Source organism: Euwallacea similis, chromosome 2 (genome assembly GCF_039881205.1).
Source record: "Euwallacea similis isolate ESF13 chromosome 2, ESF131.1, whole genome shotgun sequence".
Classification (NCBI taxonomy): Eukaryota; Metazoa; Arthropoda; class Insecta; order Coleoptera; family Curculionidae; genus Euwallacea; species Euwallacea similis.
Window position 1 is genome coordinate 4,392,569 of NC_089610.1, and position 18,752 is coordinate 4,411,320.

Genomic DNA, 18,752 nt, shown 5'->3' on the forward strand with positions numbered 1-18,752 from the left:
GGAAAGAATTTTCAAGTAGTATGGTTTAAATGAAGGATAAGATTAAAGGCAATTACTCAGCGTGTTCCTATTTTGTGCGGAAAAATTCAACGTTAACGTACTCAAAGTACTTTTTATTAATCTTTGCCACGAGGAGGAACTTGATATCTCAGACCCCAACTCTCCCAACTTGATATTTTGAAACCACAAAAAAGAGACAATCTACAGGATGTTTGAATTGAACGTACAAAATGAGAACACTGATTACCTATTTTAGCTTCACGAAAGGAATGTCTTTACAATGGATATATTAGAAATGAAAATACTTTGTTATTTTAATATAAAATATTCGATAAATCCACCTATTTACTTAAATTTCATAGTAAATATGTAGTATGTACCTATAAATAATTTACAATCAACAGCCATTTTACATAATTTGTACAATTAAACACCTAAGAGTAAGTACAGTTTAGTTTCAAGTTGGAACTTTTATATGCATTAAAGCTATACGGTCCAACATTAAGATCCGCTTCGTTCAAAGGAATAATTTATTGTAGGCCATTAGTGGTAATACGTAAGGTACGAGAAGAGTTTAAATTTGTAATATAAAAGATACAGTTTAAAACACTGTTTAGTTTTGCTCGAGTGAATATAATTGAGATAAACTTTTGAACTATAATTAGTATGTAAAACTATGCGGCGATTTTTTACAGGAGTGGTGCTTGAAGTAGAAAATGGATTTAAAATTTTGTTTAATCCCATTAAGTTTAAGTTGGAATATGGTTTAATGGGAAGCTCTAAATTAGGAATTCCGCAAGCTTGTTCGCATGGATTGTGTCAATTTAGAACCATTACTGGTACTGACTTTAAGATTAAATTATTAATGTGCTGCTAACTTTAAATAAGCACATAGAGTTAAACACAGTAAAACAAACAATTTTGTCCGATTTTTCGGACATATTATTTTGCATAAAAATCTATTGTCATGTTTCTATTTGTCTTCCAACCAATTTCAAAATTCAATAAAAAAAGTCTACTGTTATCCCTGGCCTCAGTTCTTGACTAATGTGCAGTTTATAGTAGCGATGAATTCTTTTTAAAATTCTATGCATATGTATGCTGGGCAAATTGAAAATGCAGATGCGAAAATTGTCTGGTAGAACCTCCTAAATTTTCTGTAACGTTTAAACAAACCTTTCTGTTTGAATATATTGATGTATTAATCCATTAATAACAGCATTTAAATGCATTAATAACACCCTGCTCATCTTCAGCATTTATTGGATCTTGGTACAAATGTTCTGAGCTTACGATCTAGTGCGCGAAAATATGCGTAATTTGAGAATTTCTATTTGCAGAATATTAAATTTGAACCATATCCCGCTCTTTTACAATAAAAAAAATATTTGTGCTTTAAAAAATATCAAACATGTCGAAATTTTTCGAATTTTGAAATGGAATATTCTTGAACTCCAAATTGTGTCACTTTACTCCAACTTTACCGACCTTTTTGTGATTACGGAGGTTTCCATGCTTGAACTTCACAAATAGACACTGTGTATATACATATCTACATAATGTTTTGTAAGAAGCGTTTTTTTATTTGGTCATGATTAGAGTGTATCTTTATTAAGAGTAAAACTACAATAAAAAAAACTTGAAGATGTTCATAAAATTTTCAATTTATGCAAACTTTGAAAATGTTCCAAGTATTTTAGCCAATACTGTATAAATATATATTTTGGCACTTTCGCATTTCCTATAACAAATACCATTCCTGTACTGGTGTTTAATACTCCATGAACTATGATCTAACCATTTTGGAGGGCGAAGGGGAGTGACAATAAACAATCATTCGACTCAGTAAAAAACATCACAATTTAGAGACTAATACCACTACATCTCTGTACAAAGAACTTATGTACTAATTATCGTAAACACTTTAGAGTTTAAATCTTAAACGTGTCCTCCGAAGTGGTGTCTGGGCGGCTGAAGATAAGGGCTGCGCCCATGAGGGCCCCCATTCACGGTCACCAAAGTAGTGGTGGTGTTTTCCGAAGTACACGATTCTCGTTTATAATAAAAATTAGTCGGTTGGCTGTAAAGTCTGAAAATAGGATCACAGCTGTAAAAATCACGTCCTAAAGCCCGGCGTCATTCCAGATGCAAGAAGCAATACCTATGTGATTGCCACATGCAGCATCTACAAAGCGTACTTCCCCCATTAAATCTACAACGCCCTACTTTCTAAGCAATGCGTTACTCCGATTATTCGGGATAGTCACTGATGGTTCCCCCCTGTTATTGATAACCACTGTAGTGTCTTTTGGGGTAGGTGGTAAGGCATTGTTAACACTGGCAGGTGGAGGCGTAGTAGGTTCACTGTTCTGATCAGTAGGGGACGAATCTTCGCTCTGCTCAAATAGCGGTTGGTTTACCAATGACTCCTTTCTTTGAGCAAGCAGCGGAGGGTTTAGGTAAGGCCCATCTTTGATAATAACCATCGTTTCGTTTGAAAACTTAAGATTGGTCGAGTCTGGATTAAGCTTGCGAGGCGATTGGTTCGTTAGCAAGGGCTGACTGCACATGGATTCCTTTCGGTGATTACCTAAATACACCTCTTTAGCCTTTAAGTGGGCCATACGCTTCTCGTTGTCTTCGATGTCTTCGGTGCCGACCAATGTCCATTCGGTGATTCTGCGCGTGCGTGGCACATCAAACATGCAAAAACATGCATCGATTAGAATATGGTTTGCGAACCAAAAGCTGATGCTTGTTAATTCAGTCTTCCCTCAAATTGAAAATGTATTAAGTCTTAAGAATTTTTCATACACAGTGTGATCAAAACGTCCCAGACGTTTTTATTATACGGAATGTAAAAAAAGTGTGGAACCGTCGTAATAATGTGTCGTTAATCGTTTATCCAAATTTTATGAGATTTTATACATCTGGGTATGAAATTGTGCCGAACCGAATGACGAGATTGGCAACGTTATCACGCATACTGTCATTTCGGGAGTTGGCGTCAACTTGGTTATTTTAAACATAATACCCTGTATATTCTTAAAATTGTGGATTTGTCTTGCAATTTTATAAACATTTTATGTAATTTTAGCCGATTTTAAAGGCATCAGTTAAATGGATTTTAAGAAAATTTATTTATTTTGCCCCATGTTCAATATAATTAGGGACCAGGACTTATTTTGAATCACAGTGTGAGCGTTTAGTTATACAGTATGATGCAAAAGTATGGAATAAATTCATTTAAAATTCAGCGGTGTGGTTTTTGGAAAAACGCTCGGACACGTGGATTTTTATTTTTTCTTGCGGTTTTTCTGATGGTAAAGTCATGTATACAGGGTGGTCCAAAACTGAGTTATGACCATCAACTTCATTTTTTCAAATAGAACTATTTGTTATTTCATTTTCGGATTCTACATCGAATGCTAAGTATGTTTCATGTACCATGTCGTACACCAAAATCCAACAGTTATCGAGAAATTTACGTCTGAACATATCAGTAACTAAGACAGTTCTTGAATCAGACACATTTTGTATGGATGCCATTTTTCCTTTTTTAGCGTTAGCCCCATACTAGCACTAGGCAGGTCGCACTTGATAATAATTTACATCATTGGACGATCCTAAACACTAAAAAAGGAAAAAATGGCATTCACACAAAGTGTATCTTGTTTAAGAGCTATCTTAGTTACTGATATGTGTAGACATAAATTTCTCGATAACTGTTAGGTTTAGGTATAGGACATGGTACATGAAACATATTTAGAATTCGATGTAATATTCAAAAATGAAATAAAAATAGGGGTTTCCATTTGAAAAAATGAAGTTGATGATCATAAATTATTTTTAAGCCACCCTGTATATATGACTTTACCATAAGAAAAACTACAAGAAAAAATAAAAATCCACGTGTCCAAGCGTTTTTCCAAAAACCCCACCGCTGAATCTTAAATGGATTTATGCCGTACATTTGCATGATACTGTGTATATGTATATACGGGGTGTTTTAAAATTACTCGATCCTATTTGAGCTATGTATTCTCTAGTATAAAGAAAAAAGTTCATATAAGTATGTGTCCGATTTCGATCGGTACCGGAGTTATACATATATAATATTATAATTATAATTATTTTATATAATTAATTAATTTATTTATGAGGAAACTAAACGAAATTCAACCAAAAATCAAGAAAGAGAAAATTTAGGTAATGGATTGGAGATCTTAAGAAAAATATTGACATACACCAGTAGCGCACGAGGAAATTTTTCTAAAGGATTTTATGTACCAAGACTTCAGAAAATACACTACCCTGTATAGTAGTTAGAGGCAATCTACTCTCATATTAAGCAGCACCTATTACCTAATAGGCATACAAAATTTGGAAGCTCTACCTGTAGTAGATGAAAGATAAGAAAATAAAAACCCAATTTTTTCTTAACTTTTAACATCCTGTAACTCCACTACCGATCGAAATCGGACACACGCTTATATGAACTTTTTTCTTTATTTTATACTAGAGAATACATAGCTCAAATAGTGCCGTGCAATTCTAAAACAACCTGTATATATGCCTCGAGTGAGTTACTACACAAAGGTGGCCTGATATATGTCAGAATCTAATTATTCAAGATAATTTGAAAAAAAATCTAGAAAATATATTCAACCAATATCTTAGGACTAATTTCATTAATAATCCTTTACGTATTCTCTGCGAAAAATAATTTCTGACATATAGTTGGCCATCTTTCGTAGTGGTTTCCCCGGTACTGTTTAAAAACATCTTGTTTTTCTTTTTTTATAGGGGTGACTGCAATAACTTGCGTTTTGGCACGAAGTATGATGTTTGAACTAGTGAAGCTACGGCCTAAGCCCAAATCAACTGAAATAAATATGTTACAGCCTACTGCTTCAGGTTGATCACGATCCTCTTGATGTTTTAATCCCGAAGAAAACGTGAACTAACATTGACACGCTTGAAACACAGTGGCTAAGTAGTAACAATTATATCGTATTTGCACAATTTGGAAGGAATTAATAACGGAAATTTTAGAATATACATAATACAATAATAAGCAAATAAAACATTATGAGTAGTTAATTAGCGTATTCGTTTGAGATTCCTTTGTCAGCCTGTGAGCAAAGAGAACGAATCATAATCTACGAAAAACACCTATCAAGATAAGTTTTTCGATTTTTTCGCAATAAATAATTTACAAAATATTTAACCTTGTATTTCCCTAGTTAAATATTTGCGAGATACACATCTTTGAACTCGACACAGGATTTGGCCAATGTGCTAGCTTCGAACGTCGTAGCACAGCTAGGCAGTTCAATTATGTTCTTAAAGTTGAATTTGGCGTTGTGTTGTTTATCTAAACACAAAAATGTAGCCGTGCCGTTAAGAACTGATTTCACTAGAAACCGACGCCTTGCTACGGATTTGCTACGAACGCTAACGCCAAAAAGCTAAAACTGGTTCCCCTACCGATTGGACGAAATGGGGCAATTCAATCTATTGGTATTTATCTTTTAGTACCAAAAATCAATGCCTAATCTAAATCCGAGCCCCAGGCCAGTTTATAAAGCTGGCTTTAGTGTACGAACTTTTTGCCTCACTTTTAGTTGCAGAATATGCTGATAAAATTATGCAACCTAATTTCGGAGCCCCCTGGGTACATCCTGACCTAACCACGCAGTATAGAGGTAAATTGAGTTAAATCAGTTTATGACCACCTCAGGAATTTCTGAGAAAACTTTGTTTTCACCTTGAGACACCTTGGATTATGGTAGGTACATCTCAACTGTTCATTATGCTTTTACTTTATATTTTATAGTATTTGAACAAGCAGTGTCAATGTTAATCCACTTTCCTACCTAACACTATCAACAAGCTAATTACAATCAACTTTTTCCAATGAACTTATAACTATTTGAAAACCTTAATGCTAGCTATGCAGCATCTGAAAACTCAGGAGACACCTATGTACAAAGAGACTCTGTTAAATGCATACCTTAAACTCTCCGTTCTAGATCGAGGTGACCAGTCTTTACTCCTGCTGCTAGACCTCAGCCTGCTGGGGCCTAATGACTTCTTGGTTTTCCAGTTTTCAAAGTGGTGTTTTAACGTGTTTTGTACTTCGGTATTTAGAAAGCAGTAAAATAGAGCCACCATGAAGCCCTGAAAGGAAATTGAAGGATTTTATGCAATTGATGCTGTGAGATGTTTGACGAGCCTACAAGTTCAGGTGAGTGAATAAATTAGAAGGGAAGTGATATACTCGTATATAATACAGCTGTTGCTAAACTGTACATTTTGTTTAAAAATAACGATACTACGTAACACATCTCGAATCCAAAAACCTGTGATTTTTTATTTTTGAGGAAAATCTCCTTTCTTCATTGTTATATATAACCGAATTCGGCACTGTTTTCAATGAAGTTCCTCGATGCAGCATTACGTTGAGTTTTCATGCTTGATTTTTGTTGCTATGCAAAGGGAAGAGACCCAACGTTTCTGTGGGGTTATTGATATTTTTAGTTAATATGAGGGTAGATGTGTGAAATATTATCTTTTCTCCACGTTACTTAAAAATGGCGTTCCTTTAAGCTTGGTCAACTAAATTCCCACATGAAAATAGTAAAGGATTAAATGTCAGTATTAGGAACTTGTTTTTGGCCTCATTTGCTCGTAGACGAAATCAGTGGTGTCTCATTTTAAACAAAATAAAAAAATATATTAAAATTATGTAAACAGTTTTCAAAATCTGTGAGCTGGGTTGAAAATAAATAGAAATTTGATAATATGCGGTTTATTGTAAATAACAAATCAGACAAGGCGACTTGTGAAAAAGCCAAAGCTGGTATCTAAACCAGAATAGGGCAAAACTCCGAATTATCTATACATGTTCCATAGAAAGGGCAGCATTTCTGACCAACAGAACATAAAATATTGTTGTGGCCTGGCCGTGAACTGCAGAATTTTGATCCATCATTGACTTGGTCCCCTAGGGAATGAAAAACTCACCAATATTATACTAAGACGCTTCAAGAAAAAATGGAACTTACTTTCGAGAGGTTTGCAATAACTACAACAGGGACCACATACGCGTCTTGCAGGGACAAGTTCCTGCCCTTCAGGGCAGCTAGTTACGTTCTGGCAATTTTGATTACTACAATCCAGGATGTATAAACATATAGACTGGACACTTAAGAAACACAATGCTGCCGTCACAAGGAAACCTGAAGCTTGGGTTAAATTCACCATATTAAGAATCTTATGGTGGGTAAGTAAATAGGTAAAACGAACAGCAAAAAATGAGTAACGGTTTGCATAATACTACGAGTATAAACCCAATTATTAGTGTTAAATGATAACATTGACGTTATCCGTTGCAAAGCAATTTGCATGTAATCTATTGCTTTTTATTCGGTATTAGTAAGGAAAAATTTGCTTGAAATGACTGCCATTGTTAGGTGACAGTGGATCTCATTCAAAAATAACATAATCGGTTTCAGTTGAACTTCAAAACCTTGTATTTTGGAGACAAAGAGATTTTGAATATATATTATATAATATACATATAACTTTTTTTTATATTTCGTCCCAAGAAATATCCTCTTAAAGTGTCGCATGTTGGGGAAACACCTCGTATGGGACCTCCCGATTGAAATAAGTAAGTTGTTGCTACTTTTTATTAAAAGTATAATTATTTAATCTACTAGTGTAAATAAATATACTTTTAGACTTAAAATCTATAAATAACAAAAAAAAAATCTTCAGCCTAATGGAGACCAACTGCAATATAAAATAGTATGTAGCTTTTGGAGCACCTTGTACATTTTTTGAATTTTTTTAAAGATTTTGAGGTATTTTAATTTTGATTTAAAAGAGAAATAATCGACGAATTAACATAAAATCTGACATAAAATGTTATTAGGTGTACAACTTTGCTTCCGCCGTTTTTTTTCCGAATTTCGCGATTTTATTGTAAAAAACTAATTATACCTTTAGGATCCAAAGTATTGTCCATCGCTGGCCACTACTTTCTCCCATCTTTCGGGCAGCATACGAATCCCGTGTTGAAAAAATTGGACATCTTTTGAAGCGATCCACGATTCTATCCAATTTCTTACTTCTTCATAAGACCGGAAGTGTTGGTCAGCTAGCCCATGTGCCATGGATCGAAACAAGTGATAATCAGAAGGAGCTAGGTCAGGAGAATATGGCGGGTGGGGTAGGACTTCCCATTTCAATGTTTCCAAGTATTTCTTGACCACTTGCGCAACATGGGGTCGAGCATTATCGTGCTGCAAAATCACTTTATCATGTCTCTCGTTGTATTGCAGCCGTTTCTTTTTCAATGCTCGGCTCAAACGCATTAATTGGGTTCGATAAAGAGCACCTGTGATTGTTTCAGTTGGTTGTAACAGCTCATAATATATTACGCCGAGTTGATCCCACCAAATACAGAGCATGATTTTGGAACCATGAATAGACGGTTTGGCCGTCGACGTGGAAGCATGGCCGGGATATCCCCAAGTCTTTTTGCGTTTGGGATTATCGTAATGAACCCATTTCTCGTCCCCAGTCACAATACGATGCAGAAATCCCTTCCGTCTTTGCCTTGCAAGCAACTGTTCACAAGCGAACAGACGCCTGTCAATATCTCTTGGTTTCAACTCGTACGGCACCCAATATCCTTGCTTCTGAATCATTCCCATGTCTTTGAGGCGTTTTGAGATTGTTTGTTGAGTCACTCCCAATGATTGTGCCAATTCTTGTTGACTTTGACACGAGTCTTCGTCAAGTAATGCTTCCAAGTTCGCATCTTGGAAAACCTTCTTTCTTCCACCGCTATGTTGGTCTTCGACGTGAAAATCACCGTTCTTGAAGCGCTGAAACCACTCACGACATGTCCTTTCACTAATAGTGGCTTCCCCATAAGTATCTGAGAGCATTCGATGAGCCTCAGCAGCAGATTTCTTCATATTGAAGCAGAAAAGTAAAACCTCCCGCAAATGACGAGAATTTGGCTCGTACACTGACATTTTCAATTGCGAATAACTTTATGATGAAGACACAAATAGACTAATATTTTTATGAGGTTATGTTAACAGGTGCCCAAGGCTCCTGCATGCCCACATGGGGTTATTTATTTCGATCATTACTTACCGCTACATACATCTATTCAAAAACGGCGGAAGCAAAGTTGTACACCTAATATATATAGCGCATATGTAATGAGGTTACACTCGGCTGATCCATTTATGGACCCGCTCTCAAGCTCGTCCGCTATAATGTCTCTTATAAAACTTGACATTACGCCGTTATTAAGTAAATATTTGAAATATTCACAGTTTATATCCTTGAAGAGGGCGAAATAAATGTGCGACACTTGCTTGCTCTCACCAACTATAGAGGAAATTTTGTTGAAAAATTGGGGGTAGGTATCATTAGATAAATTAACAGTATAGTTCAATTAGTCCCTTTTAACCAATCTAGTCGGCAATTTGCGTCACATATTTGATAAAGTAACTTTGGTAATTTTTTTTCAAGGCGATATGTGATTATTTTCATTAGAAATTGAGGGTCTGGAAGTGAAATAAAATCAGTGATTTTTAATATTTATTATTTAATATATTTATTATTTTATTATTATAAATATTTTTATTATTTAATATCGACTAACACGTCTTCGTTTTTCAACAAGGGCGAACTTGGCCCTTCAACCAGAATGTGTGATTTTTTTATTTAAAATGAGTCAAAACTACCCGGAGAGTACATTACGATATATTTCAGAAATGGTTAGGGCACTTTAGAGATTATTGTGTCTGATTCCCGAAATTTTTGTAAATTTTCTTTAAGCAGACATTTACATCTAAAAAATAATAAAAATTATGCTCTTTTTAAGACGTATGACTACATATATCAATATAAAAGCTTTGATACAGTGTTTTACAAATATTTTCCAGACTTTTTAATAAAATATTTCTTTACACAAAACCATATTTTTTCGTTGTCATTAAGCACTCCTTTCAGCTTATCACCTATTCACAAGGTAGCACTATTGCTTGCTATAGTGCTATGTAATAAACATTCAAACACAGTCCACTTAAAAAAATATATATAAATATTGTTTTGTATTTTTGGCAGTCACAAAAATCAATTCTCCATGTTAAGATACACATTGCTAACAAAAAAATAGCTTTACGTTTACCAAATAAATGGTGTCTTTAAAATTCGCAACCATCTCCATTTTTATTCTGGCCACTTTCGCATTGAAATGTTCTGCTAAGATCGTTTGTCCAGTAGATTATTGCCAAAATATATTATTGCGCTTAGATTGCTGAATGTCCAGACGGACAAGTTCTAGCTCCCACTGCTTGTGGTTGCTCTCAGCATTGTGTAACTGAGATTGGTAAGTATCTAGACTAATAGAAAAAATTCGCATTTTTTAAATACTTTTGTTGAAATAATTTTCAAACAGTCTGTAGCTACATATGCTGATTTGTATTTATATTTCCATTCCCGTTCGATTTTAATGACTGTGATGTTATTTCAGCGGTAGGAAATGCCCGTTTCCGCGAAATTGGCGCTCCACCTAATCAAGTGTGTGCCGATGGATCTTCTTGTGTTGATGGAATTTGTACTTTACGTTTAAATGTTACAACGTAGAAAGGAACAAGATGTAGGGTGTAGGGATATAAGCAGTAAAACTTTATGAATATCATACATGTTGATTATCTTACCAAAATTGTCTAATAACTAGTAGATATTCATGTAGTAGCAGCTTCATCTCTACTTAATGAGCCCCATCCTATGTCAATAGACTTAGCGAGCTATAAAACTCTCCTAAGAAATATCAAAATATACATGAGTTGAAACGACAGTAGCCCATCTGTAATGCTGTTCAGTGGAAGCCTTGCAACGTTAATTTTTCTTCAGGTCATTCGTTCATATCTTTTATATTCCTGTGCTCAAATTGTGACAGAAAAATATAACTTCTTTAGTAACAGAGAGAAAAAATGGAGATTGAATAATAGAAATGACAAGAGAAGATGAGGCTGTAATGTTTTACCTGGGTAAACCATTAGAAGCTTTGAAATAATCTAAACAATACTCGTATTTGTTAGCGAAAGCGGCTGAAGGTTCATGGGTTTCTTTCTTTCCACAACTTTTCTCCTTAGAATTTACAACTTTCAAAATTTCTAATCAAAATTGCATTAGTGCTAAATGAGGGAGGCCTGATGCTAAGATTCAGTCATTTCTATAGGCTTTTATGAACCTAAATTAGTTTCGGGAATGATTATTGGCTTTAGGAGAAATTTATGTGAATCAAGAAGGTACATCTAAACATACTTGATATTTTCAATATTATGAATAATATGAATCAAATTGCAACCAACTAAATTCCTACAACCTGAACATGGGATTATGCGATACATATTCCTAAAATTACGGGACTAAAATAATGTTTTGATATCCTATGACCATAGTAATGGAATTTTGGTGTTATGATTGCTGCTTGACTCAACTCAGAAAGCACGATTAATACTTGCTGTGTCTTATCTGTAAATAATTACTGCAAAAGTAGGGTGATTAACAATGTCAATTATTTACTAACGAGTCTCAGCAAGGCTTGAAAATATTACAGTTAGGTAAAATGCGTCTGCCATTTATGCAAACGAGCAATAAAGATAAAAAAGTGCAGTTTTTAGATTGTTCAGTACGTGATACATACTCGATTTAGATTTTTTAATTAAAGTTGTTATTTTGATTGCGTTCAAGGTGCATGTAAAGCATATCATAATATTCGCAAAGTACATAGGTATTTTCAACAAAACATTGAGGTAAGAAAATATTTGATAAAAAAACACAAAAAATCCACGAAGAAGATCTACAAACATATTATTATAATAGCACAAAACGGTATAAGGACTCTCACCTATTCCTGGAATGTCATTGTTGATTGTCCAACTACCGTGAATCATAGCCCTGCCACCGCTGTTTAGCATAAATACACTGTACAATTACCAGAAGTAATTTATTGTTTTGCAGCAGTGTCATCGTTCATTATTGTAGATAGTTTGTACGGTAAACAGTAGCTACAAAACGAATATGAATCGTTTCGTTCTCTTCTCGTTCATCTTGGTTATGTACATTCTTCATTTGGGCAGTTGTCAATACTGCAAGGATTGGACTCTTTGTCAAAGGGTCATATGTGCGGCTCCACCAGATCCCTGTCCGAAGGACCGCCCCTATTTGCTGTACGGTGAATGCGGTTGCTGTCAATATTGTAGGTAAGTACAGTTCCGCTTAAAAAAAGTCCTTTTTTCAGAAATGAACTTTTCAGCGATACTCCTCGAGTTGGTCCATGTGGCACCTGTGGTGTTGACGTGGTCTGCAAAACAGCCTATCCAATTTGCCGAAGCGAAAATTTCACAGTTACTCTGGATTATTGTGGCTGTTGCAAAACGTGTAAACGTATTGTAGGTGAGTATTTTCTATCAAAAATGTAGAACCTACGAAATGGATGGAAACACAAATTTTAGGGATTGGTGAAAAATGTGCCCTGGAAGGCCCTTCTTTTACAGTGTGCGCAGTGGGATTGCGATGTATTGATAATATTTGTGTTGAACCTGTGGTTTCGTAAAACGCAATATTCATTTGTTTAACTATTTGACGATGCGGTCGTTTAAGTTCGCCTTTTAAGCTGATTAAATGAATAGGATCATCGTGTGTGAAATTCATTCAATTATTACATTTACAAATTTCTCAGATAGGCTACTTTGGGTTAGCTCGGATGTACAAACAAAACAGTATTCACTTTACTGGACTTGATAGCAAACTGGTCCTATTCCAGTTCCACCCACTATATTACGTTAAAAAGAGCATCAAAACTTTCTCAATGAACACTTAACAGAGTATCTCTACACGATTTAGGGCCGTTTTTGTCATTGAGCCCACGAAAAGCCCAGTTATTTCAGTAGGGACTGGTAACACCCGGAACGTGGCAAAATGTGGATAACAGAGAACTCAACGAGCCAGAAGAAATAAAATAAACTATACTGAAGGTTTCAGCTGGTTTCTAACTCAGCTTAATGTATGCAAGATTCAAATTATTAAGCTGAGTTAAATGCGAGATAAACAGAAAGAAATTAATGTCGAATTAACTGAGATTGATGCATTAGCTTTGCTACGTGTTCTTTGTATTGAAAAAAAAATCGACGAGCATAGAGAGCAGAAGGTGCGAGGAAAGAGCCAGGCTGAGTATGACCGTTAAACAAATATATATTTACATAAGTAAAAAATAATCATCGAGCAGCCTCAGACCATATTTCTCTTATCTAAGCAGTATTTTTCTAAGTTTGTACGTAGTAGCGGCATTTGTATAATATATCTCGATTACATAGACTTTGAACTACAGCACTGCTGGTGCTATAAGTATTCCGTCCAATCTGCTATTTAGATAATTTCTTGCATTACTAGTAATGAATTTTTTTTAAAAAGTTTATATTAAATAAATTAAGATTAAAAGTTAGCCTAAACCTTTTTAGTCACATAAAATTCGTAAAATTATAGTGAACACATAATACTAAACGGTGTCTTAAATGTAGGTCCTTTAAGCATCTTATCCAGTCCCTGGATTTGGCTCAGTGCATTTGCTGTTGATACATTCCAGCCCAGCCTTGCAAATTGCAAAAAGCTCTATATCTTTTGAACACTCTTCTCCTTTTTCTAAAAATATGACTCAATTTTGAACCTGCTGTTTATACAAGAAAGTGACTTACCTAAGATACTTTTGCAGACCAAACAACATCCACAGTAATCCAGGGCGATAATCTGGTTTTTTGAGCAGATTGGGTACCGTTCTTTGCAAATAACGTCCACCCCACAAATACCACAGGGTAAAATGTCCGCCCGGGACAGGACGAACGTCACACAAATGAGAAAAACCAGAAAAAGACAGCTGCTTCTTCTTATTTGGCCGGACATTTTGACCGCTTCTAGTTAGCGTCGCGTATAAAAAGGTTTCGAGGCTTAATGTAATAAATGTGTGGAGATAAAGGAACAGGCGTGAGGTTTTGCGTGCTGGTTATAGTGGGGATGCTACAGAATCAACGAATCGTTTAAAGCTGAAGTTCTTTAACGTTCGACCTACGAAAATGAGCTTGACCACTGATAACTCAACAATTTTATGAACAAATTACGTATGTCAGTTATCAGGAATCTGAGATGTCTATATTTAAATTTCCTGTTAAACATTTTACATAGTTGAACATTAATAGTCTCTATTCGCCTTTAGTATACAAAGGATAAAAATCAGCAAATTTGCATAAAAAGGTTTTCTCCGAAGAGCAACCAAAACCGACAATTTCGACGACAAGAACGGATTCGTCATTTAAAGTTATGCAAATTTTAAAACCTTTCTCTTGGCTTCAATTCATACATATAAATGACCGAAAATGATGCACGGCAGATTTTTTTCTGAGAATTTGTTAAGGAAAACATGAAACAGAACAGCACGTTCCATATCGTGTCAACAAGCCGAGCAGTGGCGTACCTTGAGCAATATGCAATGGTATTCTGTTATGTAACGTGTATTTCCTCAATGGAACGTGCATGGTACAAATTCGAAACAGCCAAAAAATTTGTGGTAAAATCACTAAAAATGTGACCCGTTTTCTCAGAAACTAAAAGAGATATCTGATAAATAGATAGGAGGGTAGTAGAAATTGCCCTTAAATAAAACTTTTCTAAATTTCAGATACGGATTTTTCGTTCTTGGTATGCGATAAGAGTTCTTTCTTCTTGAAATTTAATATGATGTGCATGTGACGAGTTATCGTTCGGAACTAGAACATCATCAGGTGGTATACTATGTTCCAATTATGTTCATTATTTGCTTTTAATCCGACACATGGATGTTTCGTCAAAAGACCCACGGAGCTCGTTAGTATGCTATATTATTTTTATTTAGATCATATCAGTATCCATCAGTCTCCAAGACAAGCTCCAAACTCCAAAATTGGTTTGAAAATTGAACCATTTTGGGTTGGTGCCTTGGTTTCAAAACAAACTTCAACAAATTTGTAACTCCCTTCAACAGATTCAGTGACAATGACTTAATGGTCCTTAGGAAAATTCTCTTTAGGACACATAGGGTTTAGTTCTGGTTAGTGACAAAAAATTAAGGCTGAACGATAGACATATCCTTGATTACCCTTTAATAAGGTATGATATACAATGGTAAAACTCAATATGGGTATTTTAAAGTTACTCATGGCACTTTTGCGAACTCGATTAATTTCCGAACCAATTGCGGACACATAACAAAATTTAGTTTCGGGTAAAACAGCAAATTTACAAATAGCCTTTTCGAATTTAATGCCATTACGCAAACTTGAAAGGATCCGGTGAAAAGTCCATTTAACTTCAGGCCCGTGTGCGGCACTTTGCTATTTCGACACTCACTCAAAATTCAAATTAATAAAGGTCATTTTTGTACTTCTGTGATACACACGAACACCAATAATTATTATTAATTGCTATTGGTATGATGGTAATGGGTATAATTTAAGAAAGTGTTCATAGGTATTTACTTTTGTATTCATTCCTAAACTCTTCGCTCAGTGCAAATAAGTCCTTTTATTTCTTTTTGTTACCCTTAAGATTCCCCATGCGCTCCGCAATGCAAATCTGCAATGAGGCTCAACGTTTAGCAGTGATAGCTGAGCTTGCAGTTCTATTTGCATCATTAATTTACAACCGGGATATAGAAATTCTTGAAGTTCTTCATCCTGAAAATTTTATCTTTATCATGTTTTAGGAGATATCTCAAGGACATATAACGCTAAAAATTGCTTGACTTAGCCGGAACAAATTTAATAGCCTTTGTTTATCAAAGGATAGTCGATAAGGACATAATGATGACAAAAATAATATCTAAAAATATTTAAGGTGTACTATTAAAAAAATCATGTAATTTTGTTTTAGTTGGGGCAGAAAAAAACTAACCTGAACGATTATTGTAATAGTCATGTAAACTGTGGACCAAAAAAATATCCATATTTTATTTATTTAAACTTTCCGTACGGTTCATGATGAAACACTTCACAACCTATATGTATTTCCATCCCCTTCACACCAAGCAAATGCCTATCTCACTGGTTGCCGGTTTCTTTAAAAGAATTGCGACTGTGTAATGACCCAATGGACTAAATTTTCCTTTGTAGTTAAAATAGTTGAACCATTCAGCAACATTAAACAGGACAAAATGAAATTTTTCAATGCACAAATAAATAAAGCCCTTTTTGTCTTTCCGCTCATCTTTGAAAGGCTTTTACTCAAACATCGATATTTTCTGAACGTCCTCTGAGTTATCGCAGTAAAAATCGCCTTCCTCTTTCTTCTTTCCTTCCTGTAGTTTTTATTTTTTAAATTTCCAGTAAAATGAAGCCAGCTGCCTGTTTAATGAAAAATGTATTAAGATGTTTTCCAGTTATCTTGTTGCATTCTGGAAGTTAAATTTGCTTTTGCAAATTAAAGGCATCTTTATTGTGAAAAAATATTTACGAGGCGGTCACCTAGGTAGGGACCAGATCTTCAATCCGCAGATATGAAGCGACAGGTGTCAATCAACAACTAACTGGCAAATAAAGTGTTTTTAAAAGTCAAGTTACCGCTTCACCAACAGCCGAAGTAAGGACAAACAGTTTGTCTGATGCTTACCTTTCACTGTAAGTTACTTCACATGCAGATTACCAAATTCTTACCTGAACAGACAGTAAAGCACTCCTAAACATGTCCCATACTGAGAACGATGGGGCGTAAATAGTGATGGCATAAGTCACCCCCAACAATGGGATAAGTACTGCCAGAGCCTTGACTGCCTTTCGGTACTGCTGGATCTCTAGAGTGTTAGCTGACCTCAGCTTGGTAACTAGGACTACCATTATGGAAACCATGAAGATGATGTTCACTATCAGCACTATTATGGTGGGGATTTGGAAAATGTAGTCTATGTAACTAAAGCTGAACCATGAGCACTGCGGAAAAAAAAATTCTTCAACTTAAAACTGTCTGTACTGCTGAGTGTATTCTATAGGTGGATGTATTGTAATAAATCATAATAAAGCAGCTGCGACGCTTTACTTATAATCTTACAAATAAGCAATTTGTTCTTTTCATTCCGAACTGAGGCAACATAAATGGCAGCCAGTTAATGAAAGGGTCAGATTCAAGGGGTTTTTGGTGGCAACTTGCCAAGGGGTGCGACACTCCCTGATGCAGCTACGGCTCCTTTTATTTTTTCTTTAAGTTTTGTAAAGTAAATAATTATTTTGAACCCACAAGCCAGCAAAATCGAAATCAATACATTAATGGAGAAAGCTGGCTTAAACGCAAATTAATAGCTTAATCAAACAGCTTCAATGCCAAATGCGACACTGGTATCGATTTCAATGCCTAATCAGGTTAATCTCAACAAATTAATTTGGCTCGCAAATTTTATGAAGCTGGGTTAAACTGGGGATGTCTGAAAACTTCCGCCCTTGAGTAATCAACCCTCGGGCGAAGCCTTTTGATTTTTAATTGAAATTCGAATTTAATAATTGAATATGAGAAGTCATGATGGAATATGGCGGGCCCTTTGTTATGAGGGGCACACTTTTACGTTGTAATTAAGCTCTTCTGCCCTTTTGCCGTAGCGATTTAACTAGGTGTTTAATTAAGTTAGTCCTACTGGGAAATCGATTAGTTTGGAAGGTAAGCATTGAATCTTTGACGCTTATAGGCAGAGAAATCAGCCAAATATTCACTTAGATGTAAGTAAACTCTTACTATATAACAATTATTCTATAGTTTTTGGACTTATGAACGTAAGTAAGTAATAAACCTAACTTTAATAAACGTAATAATATCCGTTCTTTGTGACATAAATACTGACATTGCCATTTATCCATTTCAGACCAACATTCTTATGAAGCTATGACTCTTCTTATGTATAATTCACGGTGAATCCGGATGCTATAGTAGTTTGTAACATGGACTGACCATATATAGACCATATCTAAGTTGGAAAAAAATATGATCATGCTCTATTTGAAAAAATATTGGATTCAATGTACTAAAATTAGAAGGTAGCCATAAATGGTTTTCCAAGAATACAGGATACGTTTTTGACTAATCGATGTGATGGTAAGTTCTTTATTTGTCTTTATTTCCACATTCTAATCCAAATTTATATCTTTCCTCAATAAAGGTAAAATATTTTTGTTTTTTGCTCCAGTTCAATTTCAAATAATATTTGTCTGATTTCATTATGTTTGTCGCATAAAACCTTTGATTTGTTATAATGGAAATCGTCACCCCAAAGTAAATATTTTTACCGACATATCAAACCTTATAAAATCCAATGTGGCGCCCATAAGAAATCAGTTGACGATGGCACGTTGACGAGTCTAAATATCGTATTCAAAATGTAAGATGGAAAGATTCGTTATAAAAAGGTACTTTAAATAAGAATGTTTTCACAGATTTCAAAAATGTTCATATGTAATATAAAAGCTGCATTAAAAAGTATCTAGGATGAAAAAAAACAAAAATGGTTGTTGTAATTGTATAGATACAGGGGGAGCTTGAAATGTTGAAAATCATTTTGATGAACTTTGAAAAATAGTATATAAAAATACACATTTTTAAAGCATTTTATGAAATAATGGAGAACAAGTTTAATCATGCTTTAG

At 34.9% G+C, this 18,752-nt stretch overlaps 1 protein-coding gene and 1 long non-coding RNA gene across 7 annotated transcripts in view; both read right to left on the reverse strand.

Moving 5' to 3' along the window:
* Positions 1–98: 98 nt before the first annotated feature.
* The window catches only part of LOC136416265 (diuretic hormone receptor-like), a 102,231-nt gene continuing 83,577 nt past the window's right edge, over positions 99–18,752 (reverse strand). For 2 of the 6 annotated variants that reach the window (XM_066401373.1, XM_066401365.1), the window contains 3 exons: positions 16,782–17,054; positions 6,017–6,183; positions 1,843–2,679 (listed from right to left, as the gene is read on the reverse strand). In XM_066401373.1, coding sequence (XP_066257470.1) covers positions 2,223–2,679; positions 6,017–6,183; positions 16,782–17,054 — 897 coding nt within the window. In that variant the 3' untranslated portion in view covers positions 1,843–2,222. Of the gene's footprint in view, positions 2,680–6,016; positions 6,184–16,781; positions 17,055–18,752 lie in introns of all 6 variants that reach the window. The other 4 variants (XR_010752696.1, XR_010752695.1, XM_066401400.1 and 1 more) reach the window with 4 other exon arrangements.
* On the reverse strand, positions 13,279–14,291 carry LOC136416314 (uncharacterized). Its single transcript, XR_010752699.1, has 3 exons — positions 14,277–14,291; positions 13,797–14,163; positions 13,279–13,743 (listed from the first exon to the last, which is right to left on the reverse strand). It is a non-coding gene; the product is annotated as an uncharacterized lncRNA (long non-coding RNA).